At 45.0% G+C, this 23,760-nt stretch overlaps 2 protein-coding genes across 6 annotated transcripts in view; both read left to right on the top strand.

Moving 5' to 3' along the window:
• MAPKBP1 (mitogen-activated protein kinase binding protein 1) overlaps positions 1-8,095 on the top strand; it is a 101,668-nt gene extending 93,573 nt beyond the window's left edge. The window contains exons 28-29 of one of the 2 annotated variants that reach the window (XM_059819888.1): positions 2,923-3,020; positions 4,026-8,095. In XM_059819888.1, the coding sequence (XP_059675871.1) occupies positions 2,923-3,020; positions 4,026-4,319 (392 nt within the window). In that variant the 3' untranslated portion in view covers positions 4,320-8,095. The remainder of the gene's footprint in view (positions 1-2,922; positions 3,021-4,025) is intronic. The other variant, XM_059819887.1, reaches the window with a different exon arrangement.
• Positions 8,096-9,230: 1,135 nt separating this feature from the next.
• Positions 9,231-23,229, top strand: JMJD7 (jumonji domain containing 7). Of its 4 annotated transcripts, none has more exons than XM_059819905.1 (8): positions 9,231-9,297; positions 9,964-10,117; positions 11,080-11,333; positions 12,166-12,222; positions 12,635-12,730; positions 13,824-13,900; positions 14,997-15,156; positions 16,837-17,674. In XM_059819905.1, exons 1-8 carry the CDS (start codon positions 9,231-9,233, stop codon positions 16,923-16,925), a joined length of 954 nt encoding a protein of 317 aa, XP_059675888.1. In that variant the 3' UTR covers positions 16,926-17,674. The 4 variants fall into 4 exon arrangements, with proteins under 4 accessions (XP_059675888.1, XP_059675887.1, XP_059675886.1 ...); XM_059819904.1 differs by lacking the exons at positions 9,231-9,297; positions 16,837-17,674 and adding exons at positions 20,452-20,654; positions 21,996-23,229 and having other exon boundaries at positions 9,996-10,117; XM_059819903.1 differs by lacking the exons at positions 9,231-9,297; positions 16,837-17,674 and adding exons at positions 20,452-20,654; positions 21,996-23,229 and having other exon boundaries at positions 10,064-10,117; positions 11,150-11,333.
• Positions 23,230-23,760: the final 531 nt, after the last annotated feature.

The following is a 23,760-nucleotide window of genomic DNA, read 5'->3' as shown; positions in this document are numbered from 1 at the left end:
TTGCAGATGAGGCTTGACCAAGGCGAGTTCCTTGCTGTAGCCACCTGTGAGAGTGAGAAAGTCTCTGTGTTGCTATCACTCTGCTTTGAGGACATGTCTGCAAACTGGGTATGCATTGCACGTCCAGGCCTAGCCTTTGGGTTTCAGCATAAAGAACATGGATTAATTTTTGAATTATCTCTAGTTTGGAGAAAAAGGTACGAGGTGGGAAACTGTTTTACCTGCTGAAAACAGCTCTTGGATCTGTTACAGGCCCTGGTTGAAGGTATTTCAATCAAATGAAAACTAGCAGGTAACTTCAAACTGAAGCAAAAATCCTGCCCTCCAAGGCAGGAAAACAGCCAGTGGCAGAGAAGACACAGTTTAGTCCCACAGCAAATGCTTAACCTCCAGAGGTTTTTCTTTTGTGTAACAACCTGAAAGGAAATATGCCTTCCTGAAATACTCAGCTGAGTCGTGCAGTAGGAAGCTGGATGTTAACCACTGCGCTGATACCTTGTACTTTCAGACGACTATACAGTGCACAGTTTTTAATCCCTTTTGCTATGTTGTTCTTATTCATTTCTGAGAAGGGACACCTCTGTAATCCTCTGATCAACTACCTTCTGCGGCGCCAGGCTGCTCCGCCGTTCATCACAATGGTTAAGTGCAATATTTCTGCACCAAAGCATTGCAGAGGGATAATCTGGTTTTGATGCACTGTTACGTTTCTTTTTGCATTTCTAGAGGTATCAAACATCCTAAGATTGAAGCACTCTCATGTAAAACAGGAAATGTGGTGTTTTGTCTGAGGGACCTGCTGTTCTTACACCGTAGGGTAGCTGCTCTGTAGAATGGCAAGTGCATCTGAAACTTTCAGACCCTACCCCCACAGGGGTGAGGTTTCTTCCAACAGCAGATGCAGCCTGGAGCTGTGGAATCGCATTCCACAGCAGAAAAGTAACAGCCCAGTTGCCTGTACTCTTTAGGCTGAGTTTTCTCTTCTAGGCTTGGGAGTCAAGCTACGTATCACATGGGTTTTGGTCAGTTGCTGTGAATCTTTGTTTGCAGAATTAGCGCAGATAGCGCAGAGAGAGGGCAATTTTTTGCAGCAGTGATTATTATTTTTCTTTAAAGCAGCTCCCAATACATAGCACGCCCTGACAGAATATTTAGCAGAATTGTTTAGTGAGTTAGGATGATTTAGCACATTGGATCCTCAATTTTTTTTCTCAACAGACAGCTGACAGCCTTCAACTTCTTGCAGACCACATTTCCCAGATTTTTAGCAGTACATGCTGGAAAAGCTGTTTAGATCCAAGTTGGCTATTGCTGTGAACAATTTACTGTGGCTTCTGTGGATCATAGTGTGGCAGTTTAGATTAGAACTGTATGGTTGACAAAGACCTGTTCTGCTTCTGACTTGCTCTGTGACTTTGGGTTTCCACTCAGTTTTTCTGTCTTTCCATTTTCGTGCCTGTATAACGGCTGCAGATAAAGAGACTTAATTGTTTTTGTTAAAGCATTTTGACATCTACAGTTAAAGTGCTGTAGATGTGCTTAGTACTGTTGCTGTGTTTAATATTCTCTGCTGGTTTCTGAAGAGCTCTGCTCTGCACACCCAAAAGGCAGAAAATGCCTGTTACTGAAGCATTTATGTTATATTTGTGACCTTTCTCCAGACTGGCAGCTCAGAGCTGGAGACCAGCATAAAAAGCATGATCAGAGGAGAAATCCAGAAATGATCATGAGAAGAAACAGCTGGGTTTAAAACAAAAAGAGGGGAGGAGGGGAGCAGAAAAAAAAAAAAAAATGGAAAAAAAAAAAGAAAAAGGCAAGAATCTTGGACTGCACTGAAGCCCACTGTGCTCAAACTCTACAAGGTTCGGTGTTTTGGGAACAAAAAATGCAGATGGAAGGATTTGTTCCTGCCCCTTTGTTCTTCTAGATGTGTTTGTTTATGTATAAATAGATGTTTTTCTAGCTGTATTTGTTTATATATCATCTAGATGTATTCATAAAATTAGCTAAGGTCCCCTCCAGCCTGTTCAAAGATGACGTTCTTAGAAGTGCAGAAATAATAGTGCTAATGTGACCAAGTTTTGTTTTTAGGTAACTAAAGGAAGTTGAATGGCCTTTGTCCAGGCCTTTGCAAATTGAAGATAACTGCAGATTGTGTGTGTGTCTGTGTCTTTGTTCATGGTTTATGTCTAACTCATGAAAGTGTTTACTTTATTAAAACATTGCAGGCCTTCAACTCTGATCCTTTGGAGATAATATCTGGTGGGGGCAGGCAGAAGACGGTGTTCTTCAGTTGCTTGCTTTTATTTTTCATTTTCAAATTACAGTGTATCAGCAGTGTATATCCTGGGTTGCTCAGAAATGTGATTCTGTTGTGATACAGTTTCTGTCAATACTCCTCTGGACCTCAGTCCTCACTAGAGAATACTGTAATAATTCAGTACAATCCTTCATCCTCAGCACTCAGTTGTACACTATGCAGAAGGGTACATGAGGGGGAGTGTGTAGATTTCTGACTAGGTGGAGGCTAAATTAGAGGCTCCTCAGATCTGTCCCTTTTGCCACAGAAAGCCTTCATTAAAACTTGACTTGAATTATAATTGAGAATGGCATGGGTAATCTGTGACTGCCCTTGACTGTAACAAAAATGTGCAATCTGAGAAAAAACACTGTGGACTTTGGAGAGGCTAAACACTGGAAAAATAGGAGTGTTTGAAACAAGCAGCATCCCTAGGTAGTGTGAAGGAAAGCTTATGTAGAACTTGCCTCTTTAATGATTGGCTCAAACCAGCCCTTAAAAATTAATGAGAAGTGTGTGCACATGGTCTTTCAAATATATATTAAAAAAAAAGTTTTCTTACCCATCTGTGAGATCGTGGAGATTGGAGTGTGTCTGTGCCTTAGTTTGGGTTTTTATTTTTTCCTCCCCTTCAGAATCGTGCATCAGTGTAGAGCAGTGTGAGCACGTGGTATCCGAACTCCAGGACAGCATGCGCAAAGCCATTCATCTTTACCGCATGGTGAGTGACCTCACACACGGGCTCTGTTGCAGTAGATTGGCTTTACAGCCCGCGAGCATCCAATGTATGTGCTTGCTGCCTCAAGGTGTTCTCTTGACTGGGTGTTCAGTGACACAAGCTGCCTGGTTGTCCACTTGACTGCACCTTAAGCTTGAACTGGGGAGGCAGGAACTCCTGACTTCCAACTTTTGGATTTTCCAGTGGCTTGCTATGGTACTCTGAGTAAATCAATTAACTTTTCAGTCTGTTTAGCCTATTTGTAAACTGAAGATAGCAGTACACTCTTTTTCAAAGGGGTATTAGTGAATCAGTTAATATTTGTATGGTGCTTCAGAGACACAAAGTATTAGCGGAGCTCTAGGTTTTATTATCCCCATCGGTTCTCTGTCTTTGATGCCTGGGAAAAGGGTTAGCAAATGTGAGATACCATGGGAATCCAGCTGTGAGAGGGAACATGCAACCACTCGCCTGTCCCTCTCATTGCCAGACCAGAATTACATGCAGAGCAACGTAACAGTTCTTCCTTTCTTCGCTCAGCGCTGATCTGTCAAGTCTCCTGTAACGAGCGTGAAACTTCCACAGTGAGCTTCTGCCATGTGGTCCTCCGCAGCCCTGGCCTTAGCGCTTGCATTAGCGCTCTGACCTTGCTCTGTTCTGGTGACTAGCTGCGTCTCGCAGACAGGAAGAAAAGGAGACTGTGGCCCTGTGCTGCAGCTGGGAAACATAGCACCTCCTTAGGCCCAGTGTTAGGAGAACACTACCCAGAAATGTGCTTCCCATCTCTGTCCTATTGGAGTAATGCCTCTGGATTTTGTGTGACTAGCAGTATTGGATGCATGCCCTGCTATATGACTAAATTGCCAGTCTTGAATGTTGAAGAAAAGGACACTTGAGTCATCTGCAAATCTTCATGGCTTCACTTCTGTAAAAGGCTGAAACTGCTTACTTGGTCCTCTACTTAAACCCCAATGCATTCTTTTTTTTCTTTTCCCTCTCTATTTTCAGGTGTTAAACGATATGGAGTCTTCTACTGACAAAGATAAAATAGCAGGCCTCCTGACAGAAACATTCTCCTCAATGAAGAAAGAATTGGACTCTCTGAAGGATGAGGAAGATCTTCCAAAGGTTAAAGAGGTACTGGTGAAGCCACAAGATACCACTAGCCCTCTGAATGAGGGATGTGGTGCCAATCTACCGAGTCCCAAGAGTCTGGGAGATGAGCAGACACTAGCTTTGCTGGAACAGTACTCAGAGCTATTGCTACAAGCTGTGGAACGACGCATGGACAAGAAACTCTAAGAGGGGTGGCTTTTAGGTGTTTGTGAATACACAGAAATGATCCCAAGAAGAGGACCACAGAGAGAGAGCTTCAGACTGATGCTATCATGGCACTGGTCTAGGGCTGGTGGGGAGACCTTTATAAATTGATTTCCTCAGGCCCCTACAACTGACTTGCTCTAATTCTTAGCAATGTGCTGGCCACAATTTTAATATTTTTTTCCCCAATGGTCTTCAACTTCCTGTCTCTAGAGAAAGTCTTGAAAAGAGGAGTTTGGAGAAATTGCCTTGAAATTTCTTCATAGCCAGGAGGTCAGGATGTTTGGCACCTAAAGAAAGGAAGAAAATCCAGTTTATCCAAGAAATTCTGAACTGCTGACTAAAAATAAAGGAGTCCAAGTGAAGCCAATCCCTTCCTCTCCAAGGCTTCATGAGAATCAAGAAGCAGACTTTTTATGGGTTTATTTATTAATTTATTTTTCTGACTGTTGCTCTATGTCACATTTGTGGCTATTATCTTTGTCCTTTAACAAAAACTGTCAATCCCTTTGCCATATCCCAGCGAGAAACAATCTCTGTATTATAAACCCCCAACAGGGAGACAGGCTGGAGTGTCTGTGCAATTAATGAACTGTTTTCTGCTTAAATCTTGTCTTGCTGTTCTTTCTTTTCTTGCCTTAGTTTTGTTACCTGGAGTAATCCTACTGTTGTCATGACAACCCTGTCTGCTTTTCTCCTGTTTCAAGACAGTCTCCACACTGTATTTTATCTGCATTCACCTCCGGGGGAGAGGCTCTGCAACCCTTGGACCATGCTTTGGAGATTACTTAATTAATTCAGTAGTGGTGTTTTTAATCTGGAATTTGATGCTATATTGTTACTTCGGACTGGGTTTTCTGCAGACATTTTAAAAATGGGATTTAGATACAAATATGAAAGTTTGTTTCAGCCACCTTTCATGATTAGGCATTGGATATTGACTTTGATGTTATCATGACTGGGAAATTTGGGGTGATGATTTATTTGTTGAGAAGTGACATGGAAAAGCTGGTTTCCAGCTCTTACAGTGTAACTCTGGATTTGAGATCTTCAGTGCAACGGCTCATCCATGTAATTTGTTCATTTCACTGTGATAGGAAAATGTTTTCTTCTTGCTTTTCCAGGAAAACAGAGTATTTACATCCCCCAAAAGCTGGGATTCTCTTACCTTTTGTAAAGCTATTTCAACTACCCATAGAAAATGGTTTCCCAAGAACTTCGAACAAGATATTTTGGGATGTGATTACTACCATTTCCCATGCCCCCAGCCTCTTTGCTTTTCATTAATTTCTTGTCCGAGAAACAGAAAGTCTTCACTTCTTGCATTTGTGTGTGCAATACTCTTCTCACCTTGTGGAGTTTCTCTAAGCCCATGCTAACTTGTGTTTGTTGTGGCTTAAAACTGTCCAATGATGTGTTTCTGATCAATGATAAGCTAAGAAAAAAAAAATTTCAAACCAATGAAATTCTTCAGCACCTTCCCCCTTACTCCCATTCCTTTCCACAATAGGGACAGATACGCAAAATGCTTTATTCCTTCCTCCATCTCCAGTCTGTCTTGTCTTTATTTTAAAGCAGAGCAGTATAATCCCAGTTTATAAAACTAATGCAAGAACAAGCTTTAGGTTAGAGAGAGACTGCTGGCATCTGTGGAAGTCATTCAAAGGCAGTCAGACTGCATCACTTGGTTCCACGGGTTACAGGCTTGAAGCAGTTTTCTTTCATCTTCCTGTCCTGGCTGTCATCTCTTTGAAACTCTGTGGCACTCGGAAATGCGGTCTGTTGACTTCTCATCTTTCTGTGACTGGAGGTCTGCAGTGCAGCCTTTTTTTCTCCTGGGCTGGCCAGAGTGGTGTTTCTTCCGAATAACTCCAGGGCTGAATAATCTGCAGTTCTCGCTCTCCCCCTAACAGGTTTGTTGGCTGATCACCGCTGCCGAGTGCTTCAGGACTTGGCAGTATGGGGTGCACTTTTGAGAGCTTTCCAGCTACTTCTGCCTGTAATTTAAATTGGCCTAATCACGTTTCAGGTGTCCTTGCTAACCTTTCCTTCCTTGGGCTTGTACTGAAACTTTAAAAGTGTCATTTTCTAGTCCTGTCTCAGCATTGCACTGTGCTGAATCAGCTGGTGTGCTCGGTCCCATGGGCAGCTTCTCTTGCACAGACAGGTTTTGCAAAGGAAGGCAAGTTGAAAACCAGAGAGGAAACTTCTGGCAGTTTCCTTGAGTGAAAAGGTGTGCTGGAGATGCCGTGAGTGGAATGTATGATGGCAGTCATGTTGGGTCTGTGATGGAGTTAGTGTGGGTCAAGCTTGCTTTTGAGGTCCTTAGTTCCTCCACTTTCAGACTGTGAACATATGTCCTAGTATACAGGGAATTTCTTGCTGTACTGGGGCCACAAGACACTCAGGTAAAATAGCAATCCCTTCAACCCAGGTATCTTTTGGTACTGGTGATAACGGTTTGAGGGTCCTTTATATTACTTCCCTGTGCAATTTTATTCCGTTTTATTATTTAAACTTTGACGTAGTGACAGAAAGGGTCAGAGATGATGCAGAAGAGCCAGTGGTGAGAATGAAATTCCCATGAAGGTGAAGAGCAACAACCAGTGAAGCTGGCATAGCGATATGGAACAAAGCTCCTTGGATGTGAGTCGCGTGAAGCAAATCTGATTTTTAAGCTGATCAGAGTGGGTTTTGCTTCCTGGAATGGATTTTGCTTGGGGTCGTGGCTGCATACGGGAAATCAGAGGTAAAATCCGATCAGAGGGATGGTAAGAGAAGTGTCGGGCAAGTAGATCAGCTGGAGTATGGTTGTGTGGTTTAAAATAAATTAGAATAGTATAGGTAGTATACACAGGAAAACAAAGTAGAGGTAGAGATAGTCTTGGCCTGAGGAACACCATTTGGCCAATACCTGTGAAAGATACAGTACAGAAAGGCTTGAGGAAAGTAGATTTAGGACTGAGGTGGTGATCTGTAACTGAAGAATGAATTGGAAGGGGTTTTTGTTTTTAAATATGTCCTATTGGACCTCTCATTTCTTTGCTTGCTGTCCTCTAAGCAACTGTTTTTTCTTAAATGGCAAAGTCAGGAGCTGTTTGCCCAAGGCTTGGATGTTACGACTTGAGTAGTAGAAGTCCAGTGAAGGAGATGCTGGTGTCGCAAGTTTGTTGCTGAGAGGGGTGAGGAGATAGTGTTGCTCTTTATAATTTAGGACTGATCCAACTGATTCTTCCCTGCTAAATTCCTATTGCTGGCAGTAGGAAATATTCCTAAAAATTCTAGTTTACAGAACAAAGAGAGCGTAAATATGTTACATTTTGTTGCACCTTGTGAATATGTTTCACCACAGGCTGTCCATTGGGCCGGGTAGAGAAGTACTGAATGGTAACTGCCTGGGAAGTGAATAGCCTTGTGGGAGGAGGTAATAAACTTGAGTCTATCCCTCTTACTGGTTTGTGATCCCTCTTACTGGTTTTGTGTGGATGTTAGCATAGGCACAACCAGATATTTTTATTAAGGCAAGTTATTTGTTTAACATAAAGCCTGCAAAAATAATTTGGACCTACCTATCCTCTTTACATACATTTTTGTCCCCTCCAACCCAACATTCCTGGTCAAAATGAGAATAGTTGTTGGGTTTGTTTTTTTCTTTTCCATCTTGTAAATAGTGTTACTTTGCCTGTGGGACCCCATGGTTCATTCTTGGGCCCTCTGAACTGGTGCAGTAGGAAGGGCTGCAACCTGAGAGGGCAGCAGACTCTGTTTTATTTCCTGCTGCAGTCAGGCTAACACCTTCCTCCTCCCCATCCCTCAGTAGCACCCAGGAGCTGTGTGTATGGGAGTCTGCGTTTCTTCCACCTCCTCTCTCAGGTTGTCCTCTCCTTCCCATGCAACCTCCCAGGTGATGGTTGGGGCCGGCCTTACAGCAGCCCCCTCCCCAGTCCCTTGTTTTGCAGACTTCATTGTGACTCAGAGGAATCGGGACGTTTCTTTCCGGGAGTAGAGACATACAGACTTGATTTTTTTAAGAGAAAGAGTATGTATATAATTATATATAAGAAAAATCGAAATACAGGTATTTAAACACCATTGGTAAACCCATGCATGTATATGGTGTCTCCCCTCACCCCGCCCCGTTGGATGTGTAGCGTCCAGGATACTAAATGACAAAAACCTCATTAAATTAACGGACAGGTCTCATAGCAGCGGCCCCTGAGCGAGCAGGTGCTTCCTTCTCTGGGTAAGACCAACACGTCCCGTACTTCAGATCGTGTGTGTAAGTAACGGGGGGGCGGCTGGGACTGTATTCCTGTGGGTAACCTGCTGTAAAGCGTGGAGGGGAGCTGCGTGGGGCAGCAGCGTTAGGAATAAGCCATGTCCACTCCGCATGTCGTACCTGCGCCCGAGGCACCAGGCAGGCACCTCCTTACCTGTCTTCTCCGACACTGCCCTTTTCCTTCACCCCTTTAAAAAAGAAAGCAAAAAAAAAAAATCCTTCTTGCTTTATTTATAAATGTGTGTTTTTATACTTTCGGCTTTAGGTAAAGTAATCCTTTAAAATGTCTTTTTTTTTTTAATTATTTGGGGAAAAAACAGTAAAAACAGTTTGTTTGTTTTTTTGCACTGTGAGGCTCCCTCCGGGCGCTGTTTTTAACTCTATATTCATTTGTACTCCGTGTCTTTAAACCGTTTCAATAAAAATGTGATCATTTGTTACCGAGCTGCGGCTGAGTGCGCGACCCCCTCGCGACCCCGGGGTTTCATTTACCGCGGGCGGGCGGCCGGGCCGGGCCGGGAGGCCGCGGCGGGGGAGGAGGGCGGAGGCGGGCGGCACCTCCTCCTCCGGGGCCGGGCTGGGGCCCACTCCGCTCCTCCGCCGGGGGCCCGGGCATGGCGGAGGGCGCGGCGCTGCGGGCCGTCAGGGGCTGCCTGGCCGCCTTCCCGCGGGAGGCCCGCGGTGAGCGCGGGGAGAGGGGAGGGCGGCGGGGGGCCGCGGGGCTGGGCCCGCCTGTGGCGGCCGCGCGGGAGCGGCGGGCGCCGGGGCCTGGGCCGGGCCCCAGCCCGCGCTGCGGGAAGGAAGAGTGGGTCTCCGGCCGCCTCGGAGTCCCGGCTGGGCCGCAGCAGCCGCAGATGGCCCTGCATGGGTTGGGCTGGGGCGTCCGCGCTCCTCCTCCGTTTTCTGCCAAATGTTTCCCCGGTGAAGGCGCGGTAGAAAGGCCGCTGCAAAAAGGAAAGGGAACTCGGGGAAAATGGCCCTTCCAGGTTATTTTTGTGTGTATAGAATAGCAAAACACAGCACTGTTCCAGCTTCCAAAAACCCTCCTGTGGTATCATCTGCGTATCGGAGGTGCATCTCCTGTAACGTATGTCCGTGGGCCCACGGAGGAGCTGTGGCTGAGAGCAGAGGAGGAGCGGGGCGATGGCCTCAGGTATCCATCGGGCGCTGAAGCCCTCCCGAAGGGCCTCTGGGCTTTAACAGAGGTTGCTGGAGCCGGGAGGGGACGGGACACTGCTTGCTTTCGGTTGAGCACCCGTGCTGCAGGATTTGAAGCCGGCTAGTGCGCTAGCAGAGGGTGCTTCTCTCGGGACGCTGAGTAAAACTCTTTCTTGTTTGCCTGGACAGAGCTGGGGTGGACGGAGTTCATACCCTATCTTGATAGGCCTCCGTCCCCGCTGGAGTTTTACCGAGAATGGGTGAGTCCGAATAAACCCTGTATAATTCAGAATGCCATCAGTCACTGGCCGGCTCTGAAGAAATGGACCTCAGCGTACCTCAGGTATGAATGAGCTCTGGAGCAGGACTGGTGGTCAGTTTCGGTTGACCTCGGTTTACTCATTAATCTTTGTTTTGATCTGTAAGATTAGCTCAGATTCCTCCCTGCTTTTGTGTGAAGGTGTCAGTCTTGCCAAACTCCGGTGTAACTTTCTTCCTGCAAACAATCTGCCCTGCCCCGTTGCGATGCAGTAGGAAGGGTGGGTGTCCTGGCTGTGTGCAGCCAGCAGGCTCAGGCTATCCAAAACCTGTCCCATCGCTGCGCTCTGGCCAGCACTCCTAGCCTCCCGGTTGGAGTGGGGCTGTAGCACTGTGAGAACAGACTGACTTGTTTGTGACTGAGTACACCTTGTTTTCTTTAATAAAAAACACCAAATGATGAGTGTTTTAACAATGACTGATGTTTTTTTTTTAAAAGTTCTTTTTTTGAGAGGGGATTTCTGGTTAGACCTAAAATCTGTGGGTTTGAAATTAAATTTCTCACAGAAATAAGGGCTGTTAACCTCACGACGTGTGTGTCCCCATCGGTCTCTGTCCGCCCTCTCTCCCTCCTCGATTGCTTTTGAACATACATGACCACTGAGATCTGGCTGGGTTGAGTGGTCCCGAGAATATCAAGTTCCACCACGATTCATGAAAAGAAATAGCCGAAGAGGGCCCTCTGCCTGCATGGAGGGAGGGAGGAGAGGGGAGGAGAAGGGAGCTCCTTTGTCAGCTCACTTGTTAGACGCGAGAATTTAGAGAGGCACGAGATGCTACGGTTGCCTTGACCACAGGGATCAATCGGAGCAGAATGCCAGAGTCCTTATCGGACAGCAGAAAAATCTAGTCTAGAGACACCCATCCGTGGAAAGCCAGGCTTCTTATTTTTGCTGGCCATGAAACGTGCTCTTTTTAAAGTAACCCGTGTCCAATATATATGGGCCAACTGGAGGTCTGGCTATAAACCTTTGATTTATTTTGCAGGGAGGTAGTAGGTGCCAAGGTAGTGAGTGTGGCAGTGACACCAAATGGTTATGCAGATGCGGTGTTTCAGGACCGTTTTGTCATGCCGGAGGAGCGCCAAATGCCCTTCATGGACTTTTTGGACGTAGTGGAGAAGAAAGTGACCTCTCCCAACGTATTCTATGTGCAGAAGCAGTGTTCAAACCTCACCAAGGAGCTCCCCGAACTTGTCTGTGATGTGCAGCCTGACATACCATGGATGAGTGAGGCACTTGGTAAACCTTCTATTTCTCCTATATTCAGTAAATATTTTGTATGGAGCTTTAAAACAATCAGGCTAGGTACATGGTGAATGTTTGTTCTGTTTCTGGATGACACAGCTCAGTTTGGTTTCATCCTCTTAGAAAGTAGGAGAGGTAAAATACTTCATAATAGAGCGATCCATGTTTTGGGTTTGGGTTACTCCAGGATCAGTCTCTCAGTTGTGTATTGGGACCATCACAACTGAAACAACGTGTTGATAGTGCCATATAGCAATTCTTTTCATTTAGTGGCTTTTCTCTGATTTAGAGTCATGTTCCGACTCGGATTCATGCTGTTGCTACCAAAGCTAGCGTAACGAATGAGCGGAATACCACACAGCTCCCACCCCCTTTGGTAAAATCACAGATGCTTGCTTCTAGTTAAACGCTGTTGTGTTTCGGTTGGTTTCTAGTTGACCGCATGTCTTTCCTTAAATTGTCAATGAAAATGATTTCTTGTGGTCTCACCTTCTTTCTGCAACTGTACGTGGATGTGCTGTGGTTTTCTCTGTGAGCTAAGTCTTGGGGATTCAGAACGTGGAAACAGAGGGTTGTAACCATCTGTTTGGGGATGGATAATACTATGTCATGAAGTCTGAAGGGCACTACATTGGCTTCCAGTGTGGAAGGAGTTTGCTGTTGCTCACAGAGTGCTATTTGCAATGAAACCTGTCACAGTTATGAAGGAAGTTAAAGGACAGAATTTGGCAGCAATTGGCAGAAAACTAGTTGAAACGCTTTTAAACACAACACTCCAAATTCTTTTTTTTTGTTGACAACGTTCCTCTGTTCCCTAACCATACAGGGAAGAAGCCCGATGCTGTGAATTTCTGGCTTGGGGAATCAGCTGCTGTGACATCTTGTACGTATTGTATGGCACTGTAAGTCTCCTGTGTGCTTTCAGCACAGGGTTAAGCGGACTTGTTTTGAGTTAGTGGCTCGGTAGGACTGTGTGTTTTCTCTGACAAGGCAGTTCTACTTTAACATGCTTTTTTGCATTCTGTCTCCTGCACTGCTGCAGCCTCTTGCTGCTGTGTCTCTGAGTGCATCTACCTGACATGGTGTCAGGCAAGACGCTGACAATTTGCTTTATTGAATACATTTGCTACAACATTATATTGTTACTTTCTACTCCCAGTGGCTGCAGGAGGAGGAAGCAGCCTGATAATAAGAGGGCAAGCTGACGCTATCAGTTTACTATGGTTTCTGATGGAGAGAAGGAAATAACACTGATTTTCTCTCTTTCTCCACATCTTTTTCTTCCTTAATCCTAGTACATAAAGATCATTATGAGAACTTGTACTGTGTGATATCTGGAGAGAAACATTTTCTACTGCATCCACCGAGTGACCGTCCCTTCATCCCATATGGTACCTAATTTACTATGCAGTATGTCTGGAGGTTGGAAAGAGGAGAGGCTAAAATGTTGAAAGATATGAAAAAGGAAGCAGAGATAACATTTTTATGTTTATGCAGTGTTACGGACATCCACAGCTTCTCTGGGCAACCTGTTCCAGTGTCTCACCACCCTCATTGTAAAAAATGTCTCCCTTATATCCAATCTAAATTTACCCTCTCTCAGTTTGAAACTGTTGCCCACTGTCCTGTCACTACAGGCCTTGGTAAAAAGTCTTTCTCTGTCTTGCTTATGAGCCCTCTTTATATAATGAAAGGCCGCTATAAGGTTTCCCCTTAGCATTCTCTTGTCCAGGCTGAACAGCCCCATCTGTCTCAGCCTTTCTACACAGGAGAGGTGGTGTCATCTGTACGTGAATGTATGAAACACACAAATGTCATATGAGTCATACTTTGTAAAACAAGTTACTGTTAAAGCATAGAACAGATACAATGCTTACATTTTATAGTGTGTAGTAAAAAGATGACTCCATCTTTTTGAACATCAGGTTAATGGAGAGAAACTCTCTCAAGGGAGGGCTTAGAAAACCACATGTGCTGAAGCAATGAAAGAAAAGCAACCTGCAGTATCTGAAGCAGTTGATGAGCCCTATCAGATAAAATTAGAAGTGAAACGCTGGCCACAAGGTACTAATAACTCTTGTGAGTGTTATCATGCTAGACTGACCTAAGAAGAAACGCCAGAATATAGAACGATGTGTAAGTCAGGGATGCATTTATGACTTCTGAAAGGGAAACAAGACAGTTACTGGAACAAATAGGACCAGGAGTAACATGGCTTTTGAGGAGAATAATTCCTGTGAAGAGAGAAGGTTGGAATTCCAAACAGGAAGGCAGTTCAGTGTTCAGATTGACTTTAAAAAAAAAAAAATTAAGAAACTGGATAAAAATTGAAATAGACAAAGGGAAGGACAGTGAAGACAGTAAGTTGTAAATGGTTTTGTCTTAATTTTTTCTTTTACTTGGTGAAAGTGTGACGTGCCCTGCCATTAGTTTTTCTGAGTACTACTCTTGAGTTGTGTCATTTAATTCTTTCTGTGGTTCCAGAGCTCTATCAGCCAGCAACCTACCAGGTATCAGAAGATGGCTCATTTGAAATTGTGGATGAGAAGAATGCAGATAAGGTAAAAAGTATATAAAGAACAGAGTCACTACAGTAAAGATAGTTTTGGGCACTGCTGAGCCCTCAAACTGAGCATATTGATTGATATTTAGAAATCCTTCATTACTGGAAAAAGAATGCCCAGATATTTCACTTGTATTTTGCTATTCGCAAAGGATACCCAGCTTCCAGAAAAGATTTTTACTGCACGCCTGAAACCACTGATACCATAAACTGTCTTCCTTGCACCAAACTTAAATAGATCCAGTAAAGGACTTTTAAATGAATTGACAATAAAGGAATTCATTTCGTTAAGACTGAAATAGACTCCTCTGCATTCACTTTCTTTTGCCCTTCTACTCAGGGCTAGATTTTGCTCTACAGCAGTATCAGTCAGTGCAACAAACCGTATCTGTGTCAATGAATAAGTTGTGTTTTCTTAGCAGTAGCAATATCTATTTGATTAGTATGTATAGATCTGGAGGCACTTTACAAAAACTCAGTAGCCTTTGGTATCTAATCTCTCTCCTTTTGCCTCTGCAATGTGTGACTCATTACAGCTGAATTTGAGCTGGGCTTTTTCCCTCTTTCCAGAGTGGTGCTCATGGAATCTCATGGGAGCATTCCTGTAACGCAGTAAGGTGGAGTGCTGAGGTTTATAACTCTGTAGGGCATAGAAGAAATGAGTGCAGGCAAGAGGGATTTCCTAGCAGGAAGCGGGGTTTTAGCTGCTGGGAATAAAATTAGACCAGAGAGCTTTGGAAGAAGAAAGGAATTTCTAAAAAGAATGGTGCAGATAAAATACTCAAGTACTGAATGTAGGAGGAACAAGTGACTTAAGGGGCTGGAGGTGTTTTGAAAGTATGCCATGAGACTGAAATTTCATGGCTGACATTTAGCACCTTTTCCCTAATCAGAAACGCTTCACTGAAGGAGGCAAATTTTTGCATCCTTGACCTGTTCCCAGTTGAATGTGGAAAGCTGTGTAGCTGTATGTGTTTTGCTAGGCAAAATAAATGTTTTGTAACCTAGTAAGTTTGGTTATCAGTTGTTTTTCTGGAAGCTTGCTGGAATTTTTTGCCAGGGTCAGTACCATATACATACTCTTTTGCTTTTAGGTGCCCTGGATCCCCCTGGACCCATTGAACCCAAATCTGGAACAGTATCCAGAGTATGCTCAGGCAAAACCTTTGCGGTGTACAGTGAAAGCTGGTGAGATGTTATACCTGCCTTCTCTCTGGTTCCATCATGTTCAGCAATCACATGGCTGTATAGCAGGTAAAATACACAGGATTTCCAGATATGTTTTTGAACTGTGGTGGGTGTGCAGCTAGAGCAAAACAGCTACAGCAAAGCATAACTGGGACCAATGGTCCCTTTAAGATCATCTACCTCCCCTCAGGAGGAAGTAGCAATCTTGGCAGATGCCATGGGGCTACCTCCTTGCAGTCTCTTTTGCTTATAATTCATAGCGTTGTTGACAAGTGCTAGGGATGTAGCAGAAGAAGTCTTTCTAAGTTGTCAAGTCTGCAGAAGGATAGCTAACTCAGTGATCATGATCCAGTTTCTGTTCATAACATGGAGCTAAGCAGTTTGTCTGCCTACCCTGCTGACTGCAAATTGGTCATCTACATACCTTTCACAAAGAAACCGTATGTTGTGTGTGCTGTTATCACATTAACAAAAAAGGATCTGGGGAAGAAAAGGAAACCAGAAAGTGTATGAGTTTTAGGCATGGATACAGACACAACGTGGAATATATTCTGTTGTCATGTGAGCTGGAATCTGCTCCGACCCTGTCTCCTACCTTGCTAATAAGCCTATGTTTGTGTTACTATTACCCTGCACTTATCTAAAGTAATCTCTTTCTTCATAGGATTTATCATCATCTTTCTCTATCTTCTTTTTTTTTTTCTTCCCAAAGAGAATTCCAGAATTTCAAGCATTGCTCATTTGATGCAGGTGAAGGGGTGGGGGTGGTGCAAAGCATTATCATTATATCCTGTAAGTTTTGCAAGGTTTGAGGAAGAGTTTTTTGCTGTCTTTTACCTGAAATAATCCTGTCTGCCCAGGAAGAGTAAATACAGTATTTTGAACAAGGTAAATTCAGTATTTGTGTAACATTGCAAATATTGCAAGCCCTTTTCTCCAGTATTTGCGATACTGTGATAAAAAGACAAGCTAGCAGTAAAGCAGTATTTCTGATCCTCTTTTCCTGGTACTGCTGCAGATTACCTTAAAGATTTTTTAGAAAAAGTAGAGTTGTTTCCAGTTGCAAGCCCCCGGCCACTCTCTTTTTCTCCGTCTAGCAGAAATGCTAAAGAGTTCATGAGTTTATTTGGCCTTTAGTCTGTTAACTGCACTATGGTCTGTACACACTTGAAAAATCAATATTCTCTGGGTCTGGTCCAGTGAATGTCTGAAGCTAAAGTATATCCTCCTCCAAGAACCATTGGTACAATACTATACTGCTTGGCTTATTTTTTCTAGGAGACGTACACCAAAATTAAAATGAGAAGCAGAATTAAAGCACTGTCTAATTGATGACTATTGTGAAATAGTGGTGAATTTGCCATCCTTTACACACTCAGAAGAAGAGAGGTTCCTATCCAGATTATTAAACTTTGCAGCGTATTTGGTATTTTTGGTTTAAATAGAAGCATACGTTTTTCTGTTCCTAAACATTTTGCCAGCTTCTGCTCCAAGGAATCCCCAGTATAGAGTCTGAAGAGGAGTTGGTTTGGGTTAAGACAGAGTTGCATTGGCAGCACTATTAAAGAACTCCAGTGTTTGCTTACGTTATTTTTGGCTGTAGTCAAAGATTTGCTCATTTCAAAGTTCAGTCAGTAATAAGGAAAAGCCTGTACTAGCTGAACTGTGTAAAACAGTCTATGAGCACATTTGTAAATCATTACATTCTAGCCTTAGAAGTGTTTTTCCTTTTTCTTGTCTCCTCAGTCAATTATTGGTATGACATGGAATATGACCTTAAGTACAGCTATTATCAACTACTAGATTGTCTCACAAAAACCGTGAAAGTGTTATAGCGGAGGTGGGTGACCTCTCTCTCCGATGTGATACAATCATCAGCATCTGTGACTGGAGTACAAACGTGATTCAAGTGAAAAGAACTGAACATTGAATTATTCTCAACAACATCTGTCAAACAGATCATGGCTATTTTGCTTGATTTCAGAGTCCAGATCAATCGGCCAGATTTTTTGGCTTGTGAGTAGAAGGTTTGATAATAGCATTTTTAGGTCTTTGCATGTTGCCTCTGTGATGGTGAGCGAAATAAAATTTGAAGGGAGGCAATCTAGATTTTGGAAATCCCAAAACAGAAGCCATGACTGTTTGTTCAGATCTACAGATTGTTTTTGTAACAATCCAAGCGGACAAGGAAGAATCTGTTCCACCACTTACCTGATGCAGCAGGCTGCATCAGCCCAACACACGCGTTCCGCTTAAGGCAAAAGTCCTGTCCAGTTGTAATTCACTCAGTTCAGTGGCTGTGGTGTTTTGATGGTGAGAAATTACAACTTCTGCAATAAAAGGTCAGTTTAAAAACTTATTTCTGGACTAATTTCTTACCTTTTTTTCAAATCATGTGATGGGTGAAGGACATCTAGGAGGACATGCAGAAGTTGATGCTGGCTATTTTCCATGTTAAGCTATGTGTTTTTATTGCTGGTTTTTATTTCTTTCCACAGTTGTATTTAAATGTAGCTGCATTCTCTTACATCGAGTGATGATTTTAGAGTTGCTTTGCCAGATCTATGACGTGCACTCACCTGTGGTCTCGTGGCGTGATGCATGATGTGCAGCTTGTCGGCTCATTGATTGTGCTATTCCTTTGCCGTTAATTGCTGCCTAACACACGGTCAGGCGAGTTGTGTGAACCAGGAGCCTACGTCGGCAGCCTTAATTCCCGTTTATATTTCCACAATACAGGATGAGACTACTCACGTGCCTGAGACCCTTGGGGTAGGACTAGAAGGCTATTAAATATGTGGACATTGCAAAAATGTAGTATTGTTGTTTATGAAACCCAAAAGTTGGTGTTTATCGTCAAATCTTCAGAGAGTTCCTTAGAAACATTAGTGATATGGTGGGAAGTTTATTTTCCAGGTATTAATTAGGAAAATGCAGGTCCCCTTTAGACAAGATTGATGATTGTGAAGAAAAAAGGTAATTCTTTTGCTTCGTCTCTTTCTTTTGTTTTTTGAAGAAACACAGTTAAAGCACAAAGCATCATCTTACCTTGTCGTCTTGCCCAAAAACTGCTGAAAACTCAAGAGGGATTAAGGGCAGGGTTCGTTTCACAGCGAGATGAAGATGCCGCCTTACCTCAGACTTTCCAGTTTGTTTGTGACCGCGGTGCCCGGGCAAAGGCGCCCGAGCCAGTTCTGCAGCCGAGTCTGGACTGCCCCACAGTCGCGGGGAAAGGCGGCTTGAATATCTCTTTCTGTCCCTCCGGGGTTTTTAATTCAGTCTCTCTCCGTGATGACAAGCACGCCGGAGCAGCCGCCATGGGGCTGGGCGGGCGGACGGTGCTCTGCGCGCCGGGCGGGAGGCCGGCGCTGAACTACGTCTCCCAGCAGCCCCTGCGCGCCGGCTGAAGGAAGCGGCCGGGTGGTTCCTCGGGACGGGGGGCAGAGGCGCTCAGCCCGAGAGGCGGCGGGTTCCCGGCCGGCCCGTGCGGCGCGGCCCGTGTCTCGCCACAGAAGCGGGCGGCTCGGCTCCCGGCAGGAGAGCTGGGATGGCGGTGCGGGTGGCGGTTCTGCCTTCCCCCAGGTGCCTGTTCGATGACCCCGTGCAGATCCGCGTGGCGGGTCTCCAGCCGCAGCAGGCGGTCACCCTCCGAGCCAGCCTGGTGGACGAGAGCGGGGAGCTCTTCCAAGCCCACGCTCGCTACAGAGCTGGGAGCAGCGGAGAGCTCGACCTCAGCCGCTCCCCGGCGCTGGGGGGCAGCTACTCGGGCGTGGAGCCGATGGGGCTGCTCTGGTCTCTGCAGCCCAAAGCGCCCTATAAGCGGCTGGCAAAGAGGAACGTCCTGACCCCTTTCTGTGTGGACTTGGAAGTGTATGAGGGCCACGGGGACACGAGCCGCTTGCTGGGAAAGTGCACCAACGAACGGTGGTTTTTAGGAGAGGGGGTGAAGAGGATTTCGGTCAGAGAAGGTCGTCTGAAAGCAACCCTCTTCCTCCCTCCTGGTGAGTTTTAATTCCGTTCTGGTTTCCCAGGCGTGACTTACGCCACGTATTGTGCCCCGTGGTCCCTGGATGCCCTCGGCAACCCAGAGAAAAGCCTGGACTAATGGTTCCCTCAGCCTGGCCTTGGTCCCGCGGCTCGGATCCCCACAGCAGAGCAGGGAGAGGCAGGCGTTGCCCAGGCGGGTCAGGCGCCGAGGCGGGGGGCGCAGGGAGGGCAGCGGTGGGAACACGAGGCCCGACCTGTTTGCTCTTGCTGAGGGGGCCAGGACCTCTCCTGCAGCGAGAGCTCTGGGAAAAGGTGTGTTTATGTCCTAGCTCTTCTGTTCAGCTGACAGGACAGAGAGGCCCCTGGTCTTCGGCAGAGCTGTGAGGTGTGACGGCTCCAGCTGCGGAGCGAGGAATGACGAGGTGTGGTGGGAGCGCTGGATTTGGGCTGCAGCCAGTCTAGGCTGCTCCAACAGCTGCCACGGATCTTCCTGCAGGCTCTGGACTTGTCTCTCTCTTTCTCTCTTTGGTTAAGGAAAAGTCAAAGAAAGAAGTCTCTACCTGGTTGAGCAGCTTGGCTGCATGGGGTACTTAGGAAAGATGGGAGACAGATGAAAAAAGCAAGGTCTTTAATTAAACAAGCATCACATTCCACAGCTCTGTACGGAGACAGTGCTGAGACTGGATCCTGTGGAAAGCTGCTCTGAGCCCTGAACTGTTTATGTTCCTTGAGCAGTACTTAAACATGAATGTCTTGCTCTGTAATGAATTAAAAAGTCCCTTGCGGCTGCTGCGACACCAAATCTTGAACAGGAAGTCTGGCTGTAAGAAGGGGCAGAGCAGCAGCAGGAAAGGAAGGTTCTGTGGCTGCAGGAGGAAAACTGAGAAGCCCAGGGGTAGTTACCCAGATCAGACTGAAGCCTGAATTGGTGTAGGTCAGTGCTGGCGTTTGTGGGTGCACTTCATAACTCCAGTATTCCCTCCCTGGAAAACCTGCTAGCACAGTTCCTAATGAAGCGCAGCTCATGCAGCGATACTGTTTGTTCATCAATCCCCAATGGCCTGAGAACATCTAGGTCAATTTCAGCTGAAATCATGGTGAGAAAAGAATGCCCAACATATGAACTTCCTATAGCGAGTTCCTAAGAGAGAGAAGAAATATTCAAGTTGGTGTCCTTACAGTGATTGTGTGTGTGCTTGGGAATGAGAACCTTCATGAAAAGCTTCAGAGGATGCTTTCCTTGTGATGTCTACTGTCCTGATATGTGCTGAGGGGGCAAAACTGAAAGGACAGCTGTAGAAGCTTTTCTCTTTGAGAGTGTGTGTGTATATACATACACCCCACCCCACCCCCCCACCCCCCCTTTCATTGCAGGACCTGGTCCATTCCCTGGACTTATCGATTTGTATGGATCTGGAGGAGGTCTTGTTGAATACAGAGCAAGTCTTCTGGCTAGCAGAGGCTTCGTGACTCTGGCTCTTGCTTACATGGCCTTTGAAGATCTCCCTGCTATGCCAGAGGTTCTTGAACTGGGCTATTTTGAGGAAGCCGTAAACTTTTTGCGGAAGCAGCAGCAGGTAAGAGACAAATGATGAAGCTCGTCCTGTTGGAAACTATTTTCCAGTTTTCTAATGTGAAATGCTGTATGTCACTGAATGCAACTAAGTTTCTGAGATGTTAGAAGGAGATAGCGTTGTCTGAAAGACAGTGTGAGCTGAGAGAGATGGAAAAGCATGTGCCTCAACTCCAATTTTGTAAGTGGTTGGATAGCTGGTTTTGCACAGCATCTTATGATAGTCTGTTGAGTGTTGTGCAAACCAGTGTTTGTGCAAGATTAAATCAAAGCAGTTCCTGGACTAGAAGCATAACACTGCTTATGTTTTTTCCCTACTTTTGCATCTTTCAAGATTTTAGAAGGGGGAAAAAAAAATCCATTGACTTTTTCTACTATTTCTGAAACGTTACAGGCTTTTGATTCTGTGTAAATTTCACAAGACAGTAATAAAACACTTTAACAACAGAATCCCTTATGGTTGTAGCACTGGGAAGTGTGCCATGTCTTAAGAATCTGGGGCTGTATTTGAACAAGTATGTGGGATGAGAAGGGCACTTTACAGCAATATATCATCATACTTAAACCAAAAGAGACCAAGAGAACTAAGTAGCATTTTAACTTTGAATTGAATGCTACTTAATGCGGTATTCATTTCACAAAGTTATTCATTTTCTAGCACGTGAACACCAGGAATGTTGCCGGTGTGAGAGCAGAATACAGCCTTGCTTGTTTGTTTTGTTCCTCATAGAGCTCTGAAACTTCCAGAGTATCTTACAAGGCACACGTTACAAAATTAATTTGGTGTGAAGAGCCTTCCCTATAAATAAGTTGATTTAAACAGTTGTTGGGCTTACTCAGCCTCAGGTGTAATCAACCTTATGTGTTCCAAGACAAAACAGAAGATAACAGGTCAGCTCCTACTCTCTCAGTAGGAGAGTATCAAAAAACAATGGCGTGAAAGAAAATCAATGCAAGTAAACCCATGAAAAAGTGGTTTTCCAAAGGGGACCTAAGGAGAGAAGATCGAGGAGGTTTGGAGACAGGAGCAGTAAAAGATACAATACTGAGAGCAAGTGTCGAGCCAGGATGTGGAGGGAGCAAAGAGGCTTTGTCTATAGAGGTCACCAGGGAGAAAAAGTGTTACAGGAGGAGAAATGTTGAGGCACTGTAGAATTCATAGTCACTCTTGTGGAGGCTCAGCAAAGGGATAGATATGGGAGTGATGTAACCTGAATAGAGAGAGGGAAGGGTAAAATATGGGTGGTCTTAGTTGGATGAGGAGTGAGGAAGCAGAACTGGGGACATTATGTCAGCTCAGGAATGAGGAGTAGTTGATAATGGTTGTTTCATAACTATGTTTCAGGTGAAAGATACTGGGATTGGCGTTTTGGGCTTGTCCAAAGGAGCTGATCTAGCCCTTTCCATGGCCACATTTCTACCTGGCATCAAGGCAGCTGTCAGCATATCTGGAAGTGGTTTTAATTCTTTCATTCCCCTGCGGGGGGATGGCTTCACTGTTCCTCCCCACCCATATGATTTGGGGAGGATGAAGACCAGTGACGAGTCTGGCCTAGTAGATTTTTCAGATGTCCTAGATGATCACAGGGACCCAGCGACTTGGGATTGTCGCATTCCAGTGGAGAGGTCCTTGGCCAAGTTCCTCTTCTTGTCAGGACTGGATGACACAAACTGGAAAAGTGACCTCTATTGCCGGGATGCTGTTCAGCGCCTTCAGCAGTATGGACGGGAAGTGGAGTTTTGCTCCTATTCTGGAGCAGGACACCTCTTGGAGCCACCATACTTGCCTCTGTGCCAGGCTTCGATCCACAAAGTGCTTGGGGTGTTTGTGCATTGGGGAGGGCAATGGAGGGAGCATGCCAAAGCCCAAGAAGATGCATGGCGCAGGATACAGGCCTTTTTCTGGCAACACTTGATGGACTCAGACATCCCTAAGAGCAAGCTGTAGTGCAAGCTGTCAAAGATACTGAGCAGGGTTGGTATTTCAGCTCTCACTGAATCTTGGAAACTCATCAAAAGTTTCCTGGCTTGCCTTCCTCTAAACCCCACTGTTGCATAGTTGTTTATTTTCATTCCCGAAATAATTTTCCATTTTTTAGTTGAATTTAAGTTGTCTTCTGGCCCCAGCTGTGTGGTAGATTGTCACCATCTGATCTGCCTATGTGCTGTAGTCATCTGAGAAAAACCCAGCATCCCGTCATGCGGATTGCATTTGTTCTGAGCTATCTTTGCCCTCAATCTCCAACCATCTCCTTTGGTAGCAGGAAATACACTCATAGGAGGAGTTTTCTATTGAATTGTTTAGTCTTGCACCTTTAACTAACCTAGATATAAACAATGCTTTCTTGGGACAACACATTAGTACACTCACCTTTCCTCTTGGTATATAATTTTGTCACATTTCTTAGTAAAAAGGTTGTGGCAGTTCTGATCTCAACTAAGTAAAGAGGCACTCTTCCGACTTATTCTGAAGTGCAGCGATAACTTTTTTTTCTGGTACCTCAAAAAACAGAAGTGAATCTTACCTGGGTTACACTGGTTTTGTATTTCTGCTGACTTCAGAAAAGTTATGTATCAGGGTAAAGTTTCCACTGCACTACTCAATAAATACAATATGTATATGTGTATGCACAGTTTACTTCAAATTATCTGAATTAAGCCTTCGACTGTCTTGATGCCTACAAATACATAGGCAGCAATCCCGGTGTAGTCACAAGCTGTCGCTTCGCCTGGCTGAAGAGTTTGTATACAGAAGCCTTTTACCTCCTATTGGTAAGAGGAGTGGTGGAGTTTGCAGTAGGGGTCTGCACAGTGCTCAAGATGGAGGTGATAGAGATGTGCTAAGTACCTGCCCTTGAATGTTGAAAGTCAGTTTATCCCTGTTTTGGGGAGGAAGAATAAAGCCACCGCTGCGGCTGAGTTCCCAGAAGCACTGTGGAGTGGGCTGTCTCAGTGGTCTTGCCACTATAGCAGACAGCTGTGGGCTCAGTGACAGCTAGGAAATGCCACTCTTCAGAGAGGACTGACCTTGCCTTCTGGGGAGAATGCATTATCTCACCCTTTACTGAGGTCCAAACCTGCCAAGGGTGGCTGTAATCTACCTCGTGCAT

The sequence above is a fragment of the Gavia stellata genome, chromosome 7 (assembly GCF_030936135.1).
Source record: "Gavia stellata isolate bGavSte3 chromosome 7, bGavSte3.hap2, whole genome shotgun sequence".
Taxonomy (NCBI): domain Eukaryota; kingdom Metazoa; phylum Chordata; class Aves; order Gaviiformes; family Gaviidae; genus Gavia; species Gavia stellata.
The sequence above is the reverse complement of the archived record's forward strand: the minus strand, read 5'-3'. Positions and strand labels throughout refer to the sequence as shown.

Coding starts and splice junctions, on each gene's coding strand:
- JMJD7 (XM_059819903.1), top strand. CDS start 10,097: ATGGACCTCAGCGTACCTCAG. Junction 12,731..13,823: donor CCGTCCCTTCATCCCATATG/GTACCTAATTTA, acceptor CTGTGGTTCCAG/AGCTCTATCAGCCAGCAACC. Junction 15,157..20,451: donor ATCACATGGCTGTATAGCAG/GTAAAATACACA, acceptor CTTTCATTGCAG/GACCTGGTCCATTCCCTGGA.